The sequence below is a fragment of the Parambassis ranga genome, chromosome 17 (genome assembly GCF_900634625.1).
Source record: "Parambassis ranga chromosome 17, fParRan2.1, whole genome shotgun sequence".
In the NCBI taxonomy this organism is placed as follows: Eukaryota; Metazoa; Chordata; class Actinopteri; family Ambassidae; genus Parambassis; species Parambassis ranga.
In genome coordinates this window covers 5,932,902-5,949,620 of record NC_041037.1, presented here as the reverse complement: position 1 = coordinate 5,949,620, position 16,719 = coordinate 5,932,902, and the positions used below count along the sequence as shown (strand labels likewise).

The following is a 16,719-nucleotide window of genomic DNA, read 5'->3' as shown; positions in this document are numbered from 1 at the left end:
CTACTCATTCGATCCAGCAGCATCTGGACTGGCTTGTTTGTTCACCCCGGCATCATCATTGGTAGTAGAGTCATCTGTCAAGGAGTGCAGGAAGGCTGAGATGAGCTGAATTTCTTCTGACAACTCTGCCTGTATGAACAATGGGGGTAAAATAAGAATAAATGAAAACTGGCTAATTAAGAAAATGCTGTTGTTGTACAAAGGCACTGATACCATGTCCTCGCTCTGTGTCACAGCTGATGAGTCTACAATTGCACGAGTAAAGTTACTTATTTTTTGTGGGGAGAGGAGAACAAGAGGCTCCTGGTGAACCACGTCCAGGTTCAGTGCTCTTCTGCTTTAAAAACCTCAGCATCCAGTTTTTCTATTAAACTGCCTGGCACTGTCAACCAGCTTGGGAATCTGAACCAGCCTAGCCATGCAGAAATTCTCTGACTAACAATTATATCAGAAACAGGATCTTGGATTACTGTCCCCTGGGACTGGGGTAGTGGGCGTCTGCTCCAATCATTACTGGCCATTCAACAAGGCTCTGCACTGCTCTCCGCTGTTAGCCATTGTCAATTATGCCATCCCTAGTGTAAACTCGCAGAACACAAAGCTGAACTGCCAGTTCTGGCAGGAGTGTAACAGGATGACAGCCCGCCGCTGCCGCCGCCGCCGCTCCCACACACTCCCCCCCGCCCCCAGCCCCCACCCACTCTAGGGTTTCCTCAAGCTACTTTTTGAGCAAACTGCCATTTGGCTTCTGTTTCAGGCACTTTAGCTGTGAAAGCGCTAACCTGACCTCTCTTATGTTGTGCTTGTGGGGTTAAGTGGACATGATGGATTAGTATAGGCCTCATCAGGATTCAGCTCGGTTCAACTCCAGTTACAAACGGTATCAGTTGTATAGATATTTTTCTTATAAAGTAACAACTGATATTCAAAATGTGTGTCTCATGTGAGTCTTTAGCTGTCACAATACCTACTGCATTAGCACAATGGCACAAATGCATCATCACAATCAAAACCTTTATATTTACTTACTTATTACTCATAAGGGCTTTTTATCCTCCTTTTTGGAGGATAGACCCTGAGCTGGACTCTTCATCAGCAGCCTGTTTAAAGTGAGTGCTGCCTGCTCTGATGGACCCTGTGCTGAGCTGTGACGGGTGACGGTGCGGTGCGCTTGAATACACCAGCTCTTTTGTCCTTCACACTCTGCAGCTCCCTGATAGCTCCTCCCCCTGTGCCCCTCTCCTCCCTGCCTTGAGCTGTGATCTGGGGCCCTTTTTTTTGAGGCTGGGCCACTGAGACACGGCTGCTCCCTGTAATGTCTGGACCAGACCCATCAAAAAAACATGTCAGCAGTCAAAGGAGGAGGAACTCAGAAAGAAACCACTTAATAGTTCTTGCAGTAGGTACTCCCCCGGAAAGACTCTCATCAAATCTGAGCATATTTGAGCCTCCAGCGTTTCTGATATAGTTGAATTTGGATCAAACCTACCAACAGAAACACCTGGCAAATGTAGCCACTCAGGTGATCTGAGATGTCTTACTGTGGAAGCAGTGTGGTTACATGCCACCTGGCTCTGCGGTAATGCTGGACAGGACTTTTCATAAAGATTCATCACTGTCCGCTCTGTCCGCTTTGACCTCATCTCACATCACAGCACAGATTAGACACCGATTATCCTCTAATTGAAGATCCTTACTTCTCAACCTTGCAGAATATGCTGCTACTCGCCTGTAAGGCAGGCAGAAGGTTATTCTATTCACAAAAGAAGACGCATTGACATCTTCCATTTGGTGTAATGAACTTAAAAACAGACACGTCACGTGTATGTGTATAGAGTCATCCAGACATGGGGGTCACTCGACAGGCGCCCCGGCATGCACGTCATCCATCCCATCAGTCTGTGATCTGATGACTGAATGTATGGACTGTAATGTAAGAGCGGCTTCTTTCACTCCGCCATGGCAGTGAGGCACAAAGCCTTGGTGGGATGTTTGCCTGGCTGCTCTTGCTTGGCAAAGAAGACACAAGGAGACTGACTAGCCGGATGAGGCTCAAACAATGCCAAGCATAACACAGAGTTACTGTAGTATGGAAAAGAATACGCTGCCATCCGGTAGAACACCTACGCTGGGATGGAAAGTCGAATAAAGGGATTTAAATGAATGGTAACAGTTGGTGCAGCCTGTTTTACATGTATATGTACAAATACCTGGGCTGTTTTTATTTTCTGGTCGGTCTCTTGAGAAAGAGCCTGGCACCGGTCCAGTTCAGCCTGGCTGTAGAGGCTGCGTTGTTTGAAGTATTTCTCCAAAGCTTTGTGCATCCTCTTCTGCAACAAAGAGAGCTAGGGGGAGAGAAGGCAGAGAAAAGGAATTGGTAAGGCAGGAGAGGAAATTAATGGCAGTGTTCAAGAAGAATGATGGAGGGGAATAGAGAAAGCAGTCAATAGCCCATTCTGCAGTACACGGGCCTGACAGGAATTTCACAGTCTCTTGGTTTCTCTGCCCACTCGTGTGCACTCATCAGAATCCAGTCACATCTGGCTGCCAGGATGGGGGGTTAATTTTCTCTAAATGCTTCAGCAGTTTTGTTCTAGCCGAGGCAAACTCTGTGACTGCAAAGCTGATGAGTAAAATATTTCTACTTCACCCAGTTTAACTTTATACCAATCCCCTCAAGACATATTTTACACATACACACAGAGTCATGAACCCCCCACTGAAACCAGAAATTATTCCTAGTCTCTTGGAAAGACATGCTGCTTGCTTTATTATTTGAACACAGTTTCAAGCAAAGAGGTTTAAATTCTGATAGATGCCATTGCTTTTCTTTCCCCTCCATCTCTCTACTCTTCCTACAAAGCTTATCATTGCTTGGCAATGTGTTCCCCAGTGCATTGAAAACTAAAGCGAATTAGCTCAGTCATCAGCTCCTGAAGGAAAGACAATAACAAGAATGCTCTTTATGGTGTGCCCTGTTAAAACCCACCAGCTGAAAGCCTCCACATAAACAAAGCAAAGCTTACTGTACATGTACACATGTACAGTACATTAATGAAGATGCACACATGTTGAATGATGTCAGATACTAATTAATCATGTTTTTATGTATTAAATTATACACAAATTATACATATTTCAAATTATTGAAAAATACTTTTAATTATCTGTATGTGCATGTTAAAGCAGCAGTCTGCAGTACTGTTGAGTGTGGTTCATTCCTTTATCCCACCTGTTATCATAAAGCAAAGGCCAGAACTAGGTTACTGTATGCACATAAAGATGCTCCCCAGCCTCTCTTCACCTAACCTGTCTACTGGGCTTTTTGTTTGCAAATTATTACATAACTTAAATGTAACTTTTCAGAACTCTTTGCTCATTTAGTATCAAATAGAGCCTGATCCATATACATGACAATTTTTGTGGCAGTTGACAGTATTTTCTTAGTTATGTGTTGTGACTTGATTCAAGTTTAGTTGATCCCTCTATTTGAATATAATGAAATCAGATTTATTATCCTTCAGAGAAAGACCTCATTTACAGATTTCAGCACAACATGATAAAAAAAAATCAACACAGTCCTAATGTGATTAATAAACTGGGGGGTTTCATGATATCTAAAACTTAAAAAAAAAAAAATAACAATTTATCATATTATTATTAATAATTATATAATAATATAACAAGCAAAAGTCTTCCAAAGTAGCATGGAGTATTAAGACATTTTTCAGACTTTAGATTTTAACACCTTTCATTAAAGCTGGATAACTTAATCTAATATAAAACATTGTTATAATATTATAATAAATATAATAATATGTTCTGATTTCAAAAATTCTAAAAGAAATCTACAATGTCAGTAGTAACTAAATCTTGGAAGAAGTGTAATTTTTTGTTAATCTACAGAGTTATAGCAAATATGCTTCATAATCATTGTACATGCTCCAAGTTACATCTCATTTAAGGCATGTAGCTGATAAGGCTGTCAATCAATATAAAGAAATGAGAGTGGTGATATATGCACCATACATTTAGCTAAATGTCAGAATTAATAGTTTCATTTTAAAATACAGTTTATGAGTTTAAATTACGCTTAATCTGTAAAAAAAATCCCATTGTCTGAGTTTAAGCTTTTTATGTTCTGATACTTTATAACAAGTTTAACAGGAAATATATTTAAAACAAAAGGTATAAACATCTTTCAGCTGAATAAACATAAACCTTTACCTCAATAGACTGTAGGTCATTCGTTTAGGGCTTGTCACTGGACCTGTATGTCAGATGTGGCTGCTCTGAAGATTATATTTCAGTGATGCCTCAGATGTGGCTTTCATTGTGTCCTTACGTTGACTATAATAAAAGAGATTATGGGCTTTCTGGACACACAAATGACTGATGTAAGTCAGCACACACACTGACACACACACACAGACACAGACACACAGACACACATGCACTAATGCTCTGATCCCTCAAATGATCCTGGCAATGTTAAATGCCTTTACCTTGTTGCCTCCAGTTATGAGCAAATCAATTAGGGCCAATCACATTGTGTAATATACGTACTAACTAGGACATAAAATGCAAACGTTAAAAGGATAATCGGAAATTTCAAACAGGAAATAAGTGTATGTGAATGTTCCTGTGTAAATCAGATTAAATGTGATAGGCCAACATTTACATTTGGGTGACACTGTTGATTATAAGCTCGTTATAAAACACTAAATTTAGGCATAAAACAGTAGCTGAGAGGCTGCTGTTGTACAAGTGTAGAGTTGAAACAAACAAAAATGGAGAAGGCTGAATCCGGAGTAAAAGAAAATCAGGCTTTGATCATGAGCGTGGAAAATCCTGTCCACAGGATTTTATTTTTGCATGCATTTTTCACTTGATAACATTCATGCAGTTAGATGAGGAATTGCTCAAGTAAAGGTATTAGTCATTTTTGGAACAAATAATATGTATTTTTTTTATTGCAGGAGCCGTGTGGCTTCTTCTTGGTGTTATGGTTGTCGTGTGTAATTCCATTCCAGTTAAATAGTGTCAAAAACTATAAAGATTAAACAGCCAAATGCTGCTGAGTTGTCTCCCTCAACTACTCAAGACCTCTGCTGCTATTTGAAGGCACATTCGTTGTCTGATCCTAACCTGTGTGTGCTGCTGATCCCTGAGCAAATCTTGTATAAAAACATTTCACCTCTGACCACCTCACACAGCTATAACAAGGGAAATGTATAAGTTATTGTATTTACATCAACCTCTTGCTTTACTCCCTTTGGAGTACATAGCTATCATTAGATTATGTCACATCAATCATCCTCCTCCACTCATCATGATTAGATTGCTGCAGTATCCTCCTCATTGGTTGCTCAAACTTAAACCGTCCCTAACATTACTGGCCACAAAACAGAACATGAGGCAAGAGCAAAGAGTGTCAGGGAACATGATTAGAAAAGGGGTAAACTGTACCTCTGTGTAATAACTAAGAGATGCATGCACTCGGTTTTTCTCACTCAGAGCCCACACGGACTCCTGTTTGGCCTTCAGCAGGATCTTCTGGAGATCTTTGTACGTCGTAGCCAGCTGTTTGTTCTCCTTTAGTGCAGTTTCGAGGGCTGCCTGCACACAGACAAAACAAGAGCAAGAAAATGTTAAGCTTAGATAGTGCAGGACTAAAACAGTGGCTGTGACAATGTGTCATTATTAATATTTTCATGTGTAAGTAATCCAGTTTGTGTCTGTTCTTTTTCATGGAAGGTGGCAGCAATACACCTTGTTGATGGTTACCCCTTGTAAAACTGAAGAACGTAGATAAATATGAAGTACCTAGCTAGCTAGCACAACAGTTGTCTACTGCTGCTAAGCAAAATGATGTTACAGCTGGTTAGCTTGCAACATTTCATTGTTTAGATTTTGTAAAAATATTGATCTTATAATAATATAGTGAAATCTTAACAATAACAATATTTAGGGACTCATAATCTAAGTCTGAGAGTGAATAAATCTAGAGATTCGCTATACTTGACCAAACATATGGTATAGTAATACCACTGCCTATGTGTGCAAAAAATACATGTATTCTAAATGTGTCGAGTAAATAACGGACATGTTTCTGGGAAATCAAGCAAATCTGTTTCAGCATGTGTCTCAGTGCATGTCCCCCATTCACATTTGAACAATGCTTCCCGAGTGCTGCTGGTTAAGGGCAAGTGTGAATATCTCAACTCTACCTGCAGACATAATGAAGTGTGTCTCTGCAGTAAAAACAGAACAGCACTAAAGTGATGAGTTTAACCCAGCAGAAAGAGGGGCTGTAAACATGACAAATGCCTGCTATTGATTTCAGGTTTAATTACTCCATGCAGCACTGACAAAGCCCATCTGATGCTGTTGTGAAGTGTAAATGGAACAAATTACACTTCATTGCCCATAAGAAACTGATAGCGTCGGCAGTTTGCATTGTTTACTTTGTCCTCGCCCAAACGACAAGCCCTGATCAAATCAAAAACATAGGTGCGGCGTTTGGAGGCTGGATAGAGATGACGAAAAAAATCCACTGATTTGGCCCGGGTTAGTCTCTTTAATAACAACACCGACCTGTAACGGGTTGAAAAAAAGAAGAGCTGGGGTCAGCAAATTTATAAGAAATCCCATATTTGAAAGTGTCTAACCATTCTGCTTCATGCACCGTGATCCCTGAATGCACACTGCTGCTTATTATGTTATGCTAATGCAGACATTATGTGCGCTTTATATCGGTCCAGATGATTAAAGCCACCAATTTCCTTAGAACTTCAGCCTCTCTCTGATCTTTTTATTTGGTGAGGAGTGTTGTTGTTATATCATCTTATTTCGTCAAGTGAAAAAGACTAAAGCCTTTTTTTGCATGGCTAACTTTTATCTGGCTAATGGGAGTTGTGTCTATGAGGAAGACTTCTAATTCTCAAATTGTCTCATGCCAACAACTTCTTTAAAGTTGCTGCACTTGGATGCATGGCAGCTTAAGCTCCATTGCCTTTTCTTGTTTTGAACTAATGCATTCTTGATCACCGTTTAATGAAACTATATACCACATGGCGATTTCACATTAGATAAGCCATGTGAAACCCCCATCAGCAAGGAGGCTCTGGCTGGGGCTGATAATCCTGCAGATGAAAACCTTACAATAAATAGGGGTTTCTCTTACAAAGGAGTGTTCACATTCATGCCATTTTGTGCACAGCATATTCATGTTTTTACAATATTGTATTTTATGACATTAATATAAAAAAAACAGGCCAGATCATATGCTCATTTGATGCAATCAATACAATGTATGCTTATATTGAAATTGCTGCCGGCCCACAGGTAACAAAACAAGCACGGCGTCTCACCATGACATGCATCATCAAATTCGTCCAGACAAAGACTATAACAACAGTGAGTTGTCATTTGTGAGAAAAGCACTTAAACGAGATTGACCGTGGCTTGTAATTTTAATTGCACACAGCCTCTTTTCTCTGTATCTTAAGGGAAGTATTTGTGACAGGCAATGTGCTGACACTAATCCACAAACAAATAAACAATGAGATGGGTTTTTTTTTTGTTTTTTTTGCAGCCTGTCTCTGGTTTCACAGCGTTTGACACGAAAAAGTCATACGTTTACAGGGAGTTACTTCTTACCTTGGTGTCTTCCATTTGCTTTTTTCTGCCTGTAACGTGTGCAGCATGTGTCTGCATGGATCGCTGTGTTCGTTGTTGGCAGTTATTAATATCAGACTGCAAGGTGCTCATTATGAGTGCAGCTGATTTGTTTTTGAACGCCAGCACATCAAAGACACTTCTGTAGGGAGAAAGCAAACTCAGGAAATAATATTATAGCACTCAATTATTGTAATTATTGTTGTATGGGTGGGGCGGGTAAGTCAAACTAAAACAAAAGAGGCTTTTGCATGTAATCCTTTTATAATAAAAACTCTGCTGCGAGTTGTGACACTGAGCGTGTATCTTACTGAAGTTCGGCGATGTCTTCAGACATGCTTTCGACCATTTGTTCCATTTTCTCTGAAGCATCCTGGTATTCTGTACTTTGATGCTTGAAGTCACTGATCCTCTGCAGAGTGTTGTCATAGTGTTTTACAGTTGCATGATGTAAATCCTGTAAACAAAGAGCCACATACATGTTAACATTTTGTCATCATACAATTGCCATGACTGGCTTTGGGCACAGTGAGTCCAACAGGACAGAAGACAACTGTTTGGCAAGAAAACCATCATTACTAATATTGACAAGGTATTAACAGTATAATTAAGAATACGGATGCACATATCAGCCTGTTAGAATGGCCATATAGGGGCTCAACTTTAAAAGTAGGAGGCTTGAGACAGAGGTGGAAGAGCAGTCCATATTGATATTTACTGTAGCACACACAGCACAAACATTAATAAATTTACCCACATGCTGGGAACCACAGGCAGCATGTGGTCCTGACAGCACAACAAAAAGAACCCCTATGATTATAAAATGGCCGCCTTAAATAGCTGCTGCCACACCTAGGCGATCTCCTTCTCCCTCCATTTTACAATTACCCCACCATACACTTTACACCAAATACAATGTAATACATATGTACAATAAATAACTGGAATACTCTTCATTAGTTTAAAAAGTAGTTTAAAACTCATAACTATCCTTTTCCCTCATCAAAAAATACACCCCCCCCCTACTCCTATTTCCTGAATGGACTGGCCCGGAACTATAAATACCTGCTTGTTTCAAGAGGGACGCTTTTGACTGTCACCCCTGGCCACAACAAAAAGTAAGTGCTCACGCACCATCACACATTATCACTTAGAACATTCAATTCATGTATCACACCAACCAACAGACAGTCCAATCATTATATAGTGCAAAAGTTAATTTAGCAATCTGTTGTTTTGTGTGTCTTACAGGTAATGCCTACATCAAGCCCAATCAATTAATAATAATTATATAACAGTTGCTCTATATTACTGTATGCAGTGATTTTATTTTATCACCCATCATACCGCAACCACACAAACAAAATCATGCTCCCTACATGGATTACGGTGAACCAAACCAAGCTAAATATGCTAGCAGACACTGCTAGCAGTAATGAAGAGGCCCTACATTACACAGCCAGTAGTTCCTATCTCAACCAGCATAAAGCTTTGCGAGACGGATTTGTGTGGTAAGGATCCAGTGTATGTGGAATTTGTCATTTAAAGAAAATGTGTTTTGAAATGTTTTGTTCTATTGTGGATATATAGGTGCGCATAAAAGAAATACATCAAGAACCATCATGTGCCCGTAGGGCCTTCTTTCTCACCTGAGCTGCCTTCAGTTGGTCACTTTTCAGTTTTTTCACCTCCTCGAGGTCGGCTAATGTCTTCTTATGTTCACGTTGTATTGTTTCCAAGTTTTCTATTACTTTCTTGACCTTCTATTAGAACCAAACAGACATCAGAATTGAAGATGAAGATGAATTCTTATGTGTTGCTGATGCTTAGAAAATAAGATTTATCTTTAGACTCGGAGTATATCTCTGTACCTCGTATCGTGTCTCCAGAGCTTTTGTTGCTGCGGATAATTCGTCAAATTCTTTTTTAAGTTGTTGGTTAGTTAGCTCTGAGCGCCTTTGCTGCTGTTTCAATTCTTCCTTCAAATTTGCACACTGAGTCTGATAGAAAGGATAAGTACAGGACAGAATGCCATAATCCTGAACTCTTAAAACGAGCACAGGTAAGTGACTACAGGCTACCTCTGCTAAGATGCATGGAAACCATTAGCACTCTGCTTTTTTTTGTCTTGCTCTAATCTCAAAACAACATTGAAACAAGTATGTTTACATAGACACATGTCAATGATTTCAGAATAAGGAAGATATGTTGCTCTTTAATAATTGATTAATGATTCCGCTCAGTGAGTGAATATGAAACATAGGAGGAAAAAACAATACAAATACATATTTTAGAATATACACAGCATTTAATTCCACTTCTGTGTTCTACTATAAATGATAAACTCCAAAGATTAAACCACCTCGAGGGCTTACCCTCAGTAGTTCCTGGGCAGTCGTCTGACCTATCAGAGTCTTCTTCAGGTTTTCAATGTCTTTCTGCAAAGCACAGAAAAAAACACTGGATAACACAGGAGGAAGCATCCTACACCTCTGACTGCAACCCATGAAATACACACAGAAGTTGTTCGTATGTCACCACTGACCCTGGCCTGTTGTTCCTCCATGAAGGTGAGCTGCTCCTGTTCTTCCAGCTTAGTCTGGGTGACACTGTGCTGGGCGACAACTTGGGTCACCTCTTCCTCGGCCTTTTCCCACTGCTCGTCATTGTCAGTGATTTCCCGGAGCATCTGCTTCCTTTCCTCGCGCATCTGCTTCACTGCTTTCTCGCTAGCACAGTAAAGTCACCGCAAACAACATGACACGAAAGCTCATTGAAATCAACAGAGTTCTTTAATAAGGAATGATACATGTTCCTCTGCTTGTGTTGGCTCTGAACCTGTACCTCTTGCTAATCTCTCTCCTGTAGTCCTCCACATTCTGTTGGTACTCATTGATTTCTTTACGGAGAGCTGCGAAGGTTTTACGTTTTAATTCAAGCTGCTCTTCTGTGCAGGAAACTTCAGCTTCCCCGTTCAGTTTCTGTGAATAACATTACATACAAAATGATAAACAAGGTGTCACCTATCCAGAACACGTTACAGTGTTGTGATACAGACATTATTAGCATGCATGTGATGTTACTTACAGTTTTCTCAATGTCTTCCTGCAGTATAATTACTTTGTCTTTTAATTTCCTATTCTTTTGCGTTTCATCTTCAATTTGACTATATAATAGTGAAATCTATAGGACAAGAAAAAAATGATTATGCATTTGATGAAACCTTTTTTTTAATTGCAGTAAATATATACAGTGTGTGTTACCCTGTCTTTTTCTGTTTTCTCAAGCTCCATCATTTCAGGGATGCTCTGATTTATGAGTGTGCACTTCTTTTCTGTGAGAGCAATGGTCTTCTCATCATCCTTTATTTCAGCACACAGAGTGTCCCGAAACATCCTCAGCTGGTTTAAATCTTCTCTGTAAAACAAACAAACACAAAAACATCAGGAGTATTTAATACAAATTAAAATCATGTTTCAGAACACCTGCATTCACATTACATTCAAAGTTCATCTGCAGCCAATTCAAGAAACGGTTTGGCCTGTCACAGTGTGAGATATTATGCAGCATCAATCAGAAGTATTGTTGCCATGGTTACATCCCTGAATACACCTTGGCATGCACACTGATATAGAACATCTGTCCTGCTCGTTTAAAGTGTTTTACATGAAATTTAAACACATTTAAACCAAATTTACACACAATACTAATGATTAACTACTAGTTCAACTGATCAATTCAAACTTGAAAATGAAAGATGTCTTCTAACATCTCAGAATTTAAAAATCCATTCGTTTTCACATTAGTCAGACAGATACTCACAGTCTCTCTGCCAGGTGACTCTTCATCGCAGTCAGTGCATGCTCCATGGACGTCTTTTCAGTCTTGGCATCTAGCTCCATCTTTTTTAACTCCTCCTGGGCCAGCGTGAGTTCATTTTGTGTTTTCAAGCAAACTTCCTCAGACTGAAAAAATAAGGGAAGTCAGAAACTTGCTGTTTTTCTCAGGTATTATTAATGAAGAAAAGTCTCCCCAAACACTTTCATAGCATGTTTGCATCAAATGCATCTAGGACTGAATTTGTCATTTTGATGCATCCTGTTATAAAACTAAACAATTAACAAATGGAAAAGCTATTTAGTTCATCGTCTGGAGACTGTGAGCGTGTTTCAGAAATGTAATGGAAGTCCAGTCAGTTGGAAAAAAAAGGGAAGTGTTGAAGGGACAGAGGACTAATACACCAACAAACACTGCAATCCTGTGTGTCAGGCCACTTGTGGATTACAAGAAATTACAAGATTACAAGAAATATGTCTAGTTTCAGTGTTGTTCCAAAAAATATGAATCTAAATTGCTGGAGTAAATATCAGTTCTTAAAAAACAGTTTGAGTGTAAAATGGAACAAACTTAGCTGTATAATTCTTCAGAAGATTAATCTCCTCTAATTCAGCTTTAACATTTACAGAGTTTGTGGTTTTGTGAATGTAATCATGGTGGAAATACAATAAATCAAATTAAGGTCTACCTCAGCCTTTGAACTGTTGATCTGATTTATGATGCTTTCCTGGAGCTCAATCTTTTCTTTAACAATGGGAAGTTGTTTTGTGGCAAAGTTGATGTCCTCATGTAAGCGCTGGCTCAACACTTCAGTGTGTGACAGCTTCTCCTGGACCTGGTCAAGCTTCTCTCTTTCCAGCTTTAGTTGTCCCTTCAGTTCAGTGATGTCCCTGATGCACGCCTCGTGCTCTGGAGAAGACCAAAAAGAATTCAGTTTAGAATCAGACCAACAGATGTGTGAAGGGATGAGTACGCCTCACGGCCACCAACCTTTCTGGACAGCAAATGAGTGTTCTTTTTGCTTCCAGAGTATAATATTGTCAACTTTGCTCTCCAGGAATATCTTTCTGATCTTCTCTTTGTGGAGCGCCTCCTCTGCATACTGCCGATCAGCCTCCAGCCGCTCGATCAGACACATAACCTCTGAGAGGACTTCATTTATTTTCCTCATCAGCGGTGAAAAGAGACAACTTTCTGTAAACAACACAATAAACAAAACATTTCTGCAAGTGCACAAAAGACAATTCTTTTCATTTATGATTGGTTGAACTATGTATATTATATATTATTAATATATTACCTCTTGCACTGATTGCAATGCCTTCAACATACAGCTCTGCAGACATCACAGAGTCACCGTCAGAGTCTCTGGACTGAACTCTGTTACAAACAAGTGGAAGTGGTGTCATAGTTCATACTCAGCATAACCATAACAAGCAGGAATTGATAATAAAAACCTCACCTTAAACCTTTGCTGTATTGATGCTTATCCTGATAAAAGTGTGGCTGGTGTTTTCCAGACTGGCGTGAAAACAAGTTCAGTATCAGGACATTTGTGTAACAATCGTTCACATATCTGGTCATACATGACATTACTTTACCTGTTGACACCAATTTTCCACTGTCATCTTCATCTCCTGGATATGGTAAATAGCACTGTTGACACATGGTGAGGGACTGTTGAGCAGAGCGCAAGTGCGACGTCTACCCGTGCAGACAGGCTGAAGATCTGCTGAATCTTGAGATGGAAAAAAAAAAAAATATCAAGACAACTAATTCCAATTTTGCTTAAACACATGTTGTCTAGTCAACAAAAAGATAATCGTGCCTACAATCAATCAGAGCAAAACCCTCAGTATTTATAAGCAACATAAACATGAACAATCTCATAATGGAAAGAAATCAGAGAGGAACATTATAACGTAGTAGTTAGAGCAAACAGTTGCTCAACTTCATTAATTGTATTTTGAAAAGCAATTACTAAAATTTATTTGGCTGTGAAAGATGTTCTGTGTGTGTTCTTCACTTTGATCCTAGTTGCACAGACTACAAAATACTGGAAGCATCAGTGAGAGAACAGAGACTAAGAACTAATTGGAGTGTCTCAACACAAACCCAAGGGCACAATTCTTAGTGGCGAAAGGGCGCCATCTGGCTGAGAGAAGAGGTACCTGACACAAAATGGTGCAGAAAGCCCATAAACGGATGGCTTTGTTTTGAGAAATCTATGGAAAAAGGGTTGATGTATATAAATACACTTAAAACAACAAAAGAAAAAATATCATCATGGCTCTCAGTCCACTTTCTGTCTCTCCACTGTAGTAAATTCCTCCATTCCTGGCAATATGACATATTTCCAGGTGTTGTCTACAGACATATTGCAAAAAAACTCTCACTCATCTGTCCTAAGAATGTTGCTACTTTCAGTCTTTATTACTTCAGATATGCTTCACTAAAAAATCTGTTGGTTACAATGATGATGTATTTGAGAACTGTACTATTGATTGGTTGGTATAATGGAATAAGATTCAGAACCATACATAGGTTTAACAGGGCATCACCATTATTGACGCAATATAGGGTAATATGACGAGAAAAAGACATAATAATTTGACAGCAGTTTACTAAAAAACTGTGTACAAGTGCACCTTAGGAGAACCTATCCCAGAAACTCAATGTATCTTAAGTTAATGGGAATGCTGATTAGTTATCTACCATATTAACAATATGTTGTAATGGCTGAACTAAAATCGGCATGTTAGTAAGTTTTAACCATTGCAGCCATCACTGTGACAACAGACAAAACATCTGGCAACACTAAAAACCAGAAGCTGTGATTTGTTTATAACAATGAGGCATGGACTGCGATTGTAAATATGTGCTTATCGGCTCCACTAACTCACATTACTGAGGTCAAGTCTGAGCTGCAATGTGTTTGTCCTCAATGGCTGTGTAATGTTTCAAATCCTGCAGCTGATGCACAGTCATCACTGCAATGAGAGGTGCCCTGAATAACAGGGCACCAAGAGGTGTGTGTGGCCTTTCTGTTCCTGTCTGAAACACACTGACATGTTGCCATGACACAACTTTCTCACAACTGTTGGAAAAGGCCAGTGAGTGAGCTGACTCAGACCGAGCCCAGAGTCAGAGGAACTGAAGGGAAAACTAAAATGAGGACCATCTGCTGTCGACCAGCTTAAATGAATAATACACTCTGAAAAGTGGAGGAGGAAGGTGCTAAGGTAATATGTCAGCGATGGCGGGCTGAATTAGCTCTACATACTGGCAGGGTGTATTATAGCCACAGAGCAGAGCCATGTGAGTCTGAGGGCCAATCAGCTGCACTGTCATCTGCCCAGTGATATTAGATAGTGACAACCTCATTAACTACCATTGAATTTACTCAACTGGTTAACAGTTCTGTGAGTAAGCAAAACTATATTACACTCCACATGCCTCCAGGTATAATATAATAATACATACAGTTTCTGATGCTTTTTATCCTCATATTTTCTATTTGTTGATCCAAGTAATCTATATCTAACTACAGTTGCAGCTACATGATAACAGTAAATTCTCCTACCTGGTTGGACAGGTCGTCCTTCCGTTGAAGAGAATCTGAGGGGTTCCACGTCTGGCATTTCTGTCTCCTCCAAATTATTGTTAACGTCGTTTTTTTTTCTCCACCTGCCTGTGTGAAAACGAACATTCACCATGAGTTCACCTACATCACACTAGCTAAACGAGCAGTGCGCTAATGACTTCTTTAACACTGGATGATATAGATTTAACACCTGTCGTTAAAAGTTTGAGACAAAAAGTTAGCAAACGTTAGCTACAAGTTGCAGCTGATACCTTCACTCATCCTCCGGATGTCGCCCTCTTAGCTAACGTTAAGTTAACGTTTAATTAACTTGGCTAATGAGAAATTAATGAGCTGAGGGGGTCGTTGTCATGGTGGAAAGTGAAAGCGAAAAAAAAGAGGGCTGGCTATCGACTTACTGTTGTAAATAAACCTTTCTCTGTCACTATCTGTTACATTTCCTGAAGTTTGCTGTTGTCTCCTTGTGCTTCAAAGCTGCCTCCGACCCGTTAAAACTTGTTTTATTTAAGTTTTCTCTCCGAATGAATCAGCTGAAGTTGCTGTCAATCTTCTGTGGAGGTTGCCTAGCAACAAGGGGTCTGAGCTTGGAGACGGCGAGTTGCGTTCAAGAGCAGTTGTTCGCTGCGGTGTTTTCCTGTACTGTGAAGTTAAGGCTCGTTTTGTTCGGGTCGAATAAGAGAGAAATTTAATTAACAAAGTATCTGGATGGTTTTAGGTGATGAGAGACGTATATACTATATTTTTAATACGTTATACTTTATTTTATCAGAGCAGGTGGCTTCATGTTCAAGTGTCTTCACAGTTTTACATACAAATAGGATTATTTTTCATGTATTTCATAGTTTGAAGCTACCTATCCTATAACCAGTATTTTGTATGGGCGCTGTTTTATTCTAATTTATTTAGCCTATAATAGATTACAATATATGCCTATTTAATTGTATTGTATCACATTTTATTCAGGTTGTTAGCCTATGGGTTTCATACATTAATACATATGTGATACACAAAGGATAAGCCAATAATATCTTGGCTGTAGTAAGATTTAATTAAGAAAATACACAAAAGAAATAAAACTGGTGAAAATTGATTTTTAAAAATACAGCATTTTAATATATTAAGGAAAGTAATGCGTATAAATAATGGTCAGGGTATTTTAAGGTTACACTTTTAATAAAAATAAAATAGGATTATTTTTAATTTTTCTAAATGACGTCATCATGTTTAAACCACATAAAAACATAAAAAAATGGCTGCATGTGTGCATGGTCACGTCTTTGTGTTCGTACGTGTAATAAAGCTGCTGTGTTTCGCTACCTTCGCTCCTTCGTGTATCAAACTTTGACATTTTGCAGCTACACTGACGCAACTGAAGAGATTCCGCATTACGTCACCGCGAAGGCCACAGACTGGAGGCAGACGCCGCTGCCTTCTCTCCGCTCAGCCAGTGCGCTGCCCGAAAATTTCCACAACACAAGCTTCTTATCTGTTTTTTTTTTTTTTTTTATGCAGGAGAGCGGTACGGGAGAAACGGCCGCTTCGTGCAGTGATGCAGCACCGGACCACACCAAAGAAACCCTGATCGAACCGCGGGACGT

General features: G+C 39.5%; 1 protein-coding gene across 1 annotated transcript; it reads right to left on the bottom strand.

The window, feature by feature from the left end:
- Positions 1–15,382, bottom strand: ccdc178 (coiled-coil domain containing 178). The gene is made up of 19 exons (XM_028427459.1): positions 15,373–15,382; positions 13,119–13,255; positions 12,980–13,038; positions 12,818–12,897; positions 12,508–12,711; positions 12,206–12,426; positions 11,503–11,645; positions 10,944–11,097; positions 10,768–10,863; positions 10,525–10,661; positions 10,226–10,409; positions 10,056–10,118; positions 9,552–9,680; positions 9,330–9,443; positions 7,992–8,137; positions 7,663–7,822; positions 5,470–5,619; positions 2,211–2,345; positions 1–129 (listed from the first exon to the last, which is right to left on the bottom strand). The coding sequence occupies exons 1-19, from the start codon at positions 15,380–15,382 to the stop codon at positions 1–3; spliced, it is 2,451 nt and encodes an 816-aa protein (XP_028283260.1).
- Between the last annotated feature and the right edge of the window lie 1,337 nt (positions 15,383–16,719).